Source organism: Carlito syrichta, unplaced genomic scaffold (genome assembly GCF_000164805.1).
Source record: "Carlito syrichta isolate Samal-C Ts95f unplaced genomic scaffold, Tarsius_syrichta-2.0.1 Scaffold305729, whole genome shotgun sequence".
NCBI lineage: Eukaryota > Metazoa > Chordata > Mammalia > Primates > Tarsiidae > Carlito > Carlito syrichta.
In genome coordinates this window covers 381,788-386,708 of record NW_007249825.1, presented here as the reverse complement: position 1 = coordinate 386,708, position 4,921 = coordinate 381,788, and the positions used below count along the sequence as shown (strand labels likewise).

The 4,921-nt window shown below is 44.2% G+C and overlaps 1 protein-coding gene across 1 annotated transcript in view; it reads right to left on the bottom strand.

Annotated features, from left to right (window-relative positions):
- The window catches only part of EEF1AKMT2 (EEF1A lysine methyltransferase 2), a 26,327-nt gene extending 21,707 nt beyond the window's left edge, over positions 1 to 4,620 (bottom strand). Inside the window, exons 1-3 of the mRNA XM_021714723.1 lie at positions 4,524 to 4,620; positions 3,307 to 3,372; positions 2,687 to 2,801 (exon numbers count right to left, since the gene is read on the bottom strand). Coding sequence (XP_021570398.1) covers positions 2,687 to 2,801; positions 3,307 to 3,372; positions 4,524 to 4,612 — 270 coding nt within the window. The 5' untranslated portion in view covers positions 4,613 to 4,620. The remainder of the gene's footprint in view (positions 1 to 2,686; positions 2,802 to 3,306; positions 3,373 to 4,523) is intronic.
- Between the last annotated feature and the right edge of the window lie 301 nt (positions 4,621 to 4,921).

Below are 4,921 nucleotides of genomic sequence, written 5' to 3'. Positions count from 1 at the left end.
AGAGATGAGGTCTCGCCAAGTTGCCCAGGCAGGTCTCTAACCCGCGGGCTCAGGCAATTCACTCGGCCTCCCAAGCACGCGATTGCAGGCTGAGCTACAGAGCCTGGCACTGTATTTTTATTTATTTATTTTTTGAGACTGGGTCTCACCCAGGCTGGAGTGCAGTTGCATGATCACAGCTCACCACAACCTCAAACTCCTGGACTCAAGCAATCCTTCTGCCTCAGCCTCCCAAATAGCTGGGACTTACAGGTACAAGTCATCATGCCTGGCTAATTTTTCCTATTTTTTGTAGAGACAGAGTCTCACTTTGTTGTCCAGGCTGGTCCAAACTCCTGGGCTCAAGCAATCCTCCAACCTCAGCCTCCCAAAGTGTTGAGATTTCAGGTGTGAGCCATCGTGCCTGGCCAGATTATCTTGATACAAGAAACACATCTGATAGCCAACAAAATTCATCACACACACCCTCTTAGCACAACAGGAATAGGAGGAAACTTCTTTAATCTGATATAGAGTTATCTATAAAACAAACTTACGTGCTAACATCACACCTAAGAGTGAAAAATTGAAAGAATTCTGAGAAGAGTAAAAAAGATAAAGATGCCTATTCTCTCCACTCCTTTCAACAGTCTACTGGAGGTCCTAGACAGTGTAATAAGTCATAGAGCATAGAAAAGATAAAATGGCCATTATTCACAGTGTATAAAATTACATACGAATAAAATCTCAAAGAATCCACAAACTATTAGTCTCAAAGGATAAATCATTAGCCTCTCCAAGTAAACTATTGAACCCAAAAGAACCTATAGGTAAACAGAATAAATCAAACTGTGACATAATTATATAAATGAACCCTATATAGCAATGAAAATGAATGAACTAAACAACTAATAACTAAATAAACAATTCATTCAACTAAATGAATGCTCCAAACAACTTGAGTGAATCTCACAGAATGGTGAGTGAATGACACCAGAAATAGCTCATACTAAAGAGATCCATCTATAGAGTCAAAAACAGGCAAATTAGTCTATGAAGCTAAAACTCATCTTGCTTCATGGTTGATGGATAATAGTTACTTTTAGAGAGGAAAGAGGGAGTAATAATTGGTAGGAAGTTCAAGGGAAGTTACGAGAATTCTGTAATATTCTAAATCTTGACTAGAGTGATTGTTACATAGGTATATTAATTTTGTAAAAATTCATTGAGCTGGCCGGGCTTGGTGGCTCAGCCTGTAATCCCGCGCCTTTGGGAGGCTGAGGTGAGTGGATTGCCTGAACCCGCAGGTTCGAGACCCGTCTGGGCAGCGAGATCTCATCTCTACAATAAATCAAAAAATCAGCCAGGCGTGGTAACGCATGCCTGTAATTCCGGCTACTCGGAAGGCTGAGGCAGAAGGATCGCCTGAGCCCAGCAGCTCGAGGCTGCGGTGGCCGGGAGCGGCCACTGCACTCCAGTCTGGGGGGCAGAGAGAGACTCCAACTCAAAAAAAAAAAAAAATTCATTGAGCTGTACGTACATTCCTGTTTTGTGCACTTTAATGTACAAATGCCATATCTCAATACTTCAAAAGAGTTTATTACAAATTTTTCTTATCATAGTCAACTACTCAAAACATCTAAATGATTTCTCATAGCCTAAAAGAAAAATCTAAGCTCTAAAGCATGAAAAACATAATATGGCTCCTACCCTTAACTTAATCTTCATTTCTGTCATATACTTTATATTCCAATTTATCAAATTATTTATAGGCCCAGGACATGAAATGCCGCTTCAACTTTCATGCCTTTAGATATTATTTCCATTAGCTGAAATACTCTCCATCTTTACCCTCTACCAGGCACCACAAACTGCCCATGAAATTTCCAGCAAAATTAGATAGCAACTCCTCCCAAACTTTTCCCTATCCTCTGTCCCAAAGTTAATCAATCCCTTTCCTACATATTTAGTGTATCCATTATCATATTCATTGAGCTATAGCAAACTGTCCATTTATATGTCAATCCATATTCTATTGTGCTGTAAACAATTCAAGTACAAAGTCTAAACGTTCATATAGTCAATACCTAACATGAGGCTTGGCACACGGTAGTCACTCGACAAATTTCACGTTTATGTGTATTTCCTTCCTAATTAAGACTGTAAAACTATCTAGGATGGAGCCTAAGTCTTATACTTCTTCCATAGCACACAGTATGGCAAAACATACACTATAACACACAACAGTGATGATTTAACTACTAATGAAATCTGTACCAAAACTCAGTTCCATGGACAAAATGTTCTCTTCATACCATATGATCACCTAAGATAAGGTAGAGATGTCCTACTGGAATTGCAAAAGGTCATCTTCCTTTTATACATAGAGATCCAGAGTTTTGAGCTAGAAGAAACAAGCAGAGATCACCTAGTCAAAATCCTTAGGAAAGAACTAAAGCCTGGAAAAATGATGGCTTGCTCAAGGCCAAAGCTATAGCCAGAAGGGTCAAAACTAGGACTCAGACCCCCCAGGTTCTCATTTAGTATTTGTCACAATCCATGCAGCCTCCCTTCTGTACCATGTGACTTCTCAAAGTATAACTGCTTTACTATTTTATATTTACATGAGTAACATTCTAGCTTGCAAGTCCCTTTGAAAATCTCATTAAAAATTTGTCTCTAAAAAACATATACTAAAAGTACCAACAAGTTCAACCAGGAAAACACCATTTCCAGTTCCAATATCAAGCACTGAAGCATCCAAAGGAATCTTGTGTTTCTGCATCCATCTTATTAGCCGGTTCATACTCTCCTCTCCAAACCTATTAGAACCAGAGAATCATTTACAATCAAATAACAGAGAAATACAAAGCAAAAGTCGCAACTATATTCCATTTAAGCTGTTTATAGCATATGCTTAAAGTCTTGTTTGAAAGTGAGAATATCTGTGACTGCTTAAGCTTTGTCTCTACTGTTATTTAGGTGAAAACACTACTAGAAATACAACAGAATAGACAAGGTCAGTTGATTAATGTTTCTCTAGATCACCCTTAACACTTGTTTGTGTTGGTGACTCAAAATTTTATTGCTTATTGAAGGACAACTATAGGATGAAAGTAATTTTCTAGTATTCTCATCAAATTTAAATGTGAGTTACTAAAAGAGGAGATATCTTAAATTTACCCACTAAAGTCAGACTCAGTCCAGGGATCTCAAGATTTTTAGCCTGTCTTTCTTTGGGTATAAGCACTTGGAAAAAGTATATTTATATATTTCACACACACACATTTCTTCTGGATCATAATTTCGATTTGTTTTCTAACTCACCATATTTCTCCCGTATCTCCATATTCTTGGAAAGTCTGCAGTTCTCTCTCATAGACAGCATCCCAACTAAGTAAACAATGAAATGCAACGTGAGAGTCTTGGATTAAACTGTATTATGAATTAAATGTGTGTTTCTAACACATTACAGAGCTATATATAAAACAGAGATGTAAAACATTATTAGCGCTGCCAATTAGTGCACATAGTTAAATCTTTTAACATCCTTGGGTTAAAGGAATGAAAGACACGGGCAAGCAGAGTAAGTGTATATAGTACATCTAAAGCACTCAGAAATACCTGATGCATAACAAAGAGCTATCTGTCCAAGCATCTCTAAGTGTCCGACCAGAGTCAAAAACTTGATGGAACAAGCATAGAGTCATTATTGCACTTTGGTCTCAAACGGGCACACACATTTTCTACCAGTACGGTGACTGGTCACCACAGAACTCACCAAAGATATGCTTAAAGGTTAAATTTAGGATTAAAGTATAAGACTTAAACGAGTCTCTTTTCTGTGCTATTTGTCTCCGCCTGTTCCTGTCTTCTGACCCTCTGCTTAAACTTTCTCGTAACCCTTTTCGGGACGCCCCTCTCCCACTTGTCTTCTCTTCCCACTTCCCCTCCCTAGAATCCCTGCTCCCTCTCACCCCTCCAAATCACCTTTCCCTAACCGTTCCCCACGGCCCTCCATCCATCCAGCCATGAATTCATTACCTAATCACTGAGCGTTTGTTGAGATCTGATTGCTTTCTCCTACCCCAAGACGCCCCGCTATCTCCTCGCTCCTTCCTGGGGTCATCCTCCACTCCCACCCCCTCCAGCGACCACATCCCTACCCTCGGCCCTAGCCCGTTTCTACTCCCAAGCCCGGCACTTCTCCCCCGGCCTCTTACTTACCCCTGCCCACCAGCCCTATTCCGTCGGCCTCGGCCTCTCCCTTTCCCCCTAGCCTGTCCCTCGGGCTCAAGACCCCTCAAAGGTCTCCCCAAGAGCTTCAGGGCCCGTCTCGCACCCCTCGATTAGCCGCCCAGGCCCGGAGCGCCCACCCTTCCAGACCCCCTGAAACCTCCCCCTCGGCGGCCCTCCAGGCTCCCTTTCGTCCCGCCCCCGAGTCTCCCTTCCCCGGGAGTCCTGGGTCCCCATCTGGCCATGCCCTTCCCAGGGCCCAGGCAGGGCAGCGCCGCTCACTCTCCCCTGCCCGGCGCCACACTCACTGCTCCCGGGTCCCCAGCGCCGACGGAACGAAAGCACCCTCCCCGGGACTGCCCTCTCCGGACCGCGCCGCCGCGCCGCCGGAGCTCATCGCGCTCAGCGTCCAACGCGGTCGTCGGGGCGCCATAGAGACGCGGCGCGGGCAGAGAGGACGCAGGCGGGCTGGCACCTCTAGGCAGCGGGAGGCCGCCGTCTCCACTGCTCCGGGGACCACGTGGGTGCGGGGGGGCGGCGCCAGAGCCGGGCGGAGCCGCGCCCCCCGCCCTCTGCCTTCCAGCCGACGGGAGCTGCACCCCTTCGTCGAGGTTCAAGAGCTACTGTTTTGAGAGACTGCTGTGGACAAGGGACCACTCCAGGTACTGTATTTTGGAAAACCGCTGGCCTCCCCCCCGTCAGTGCC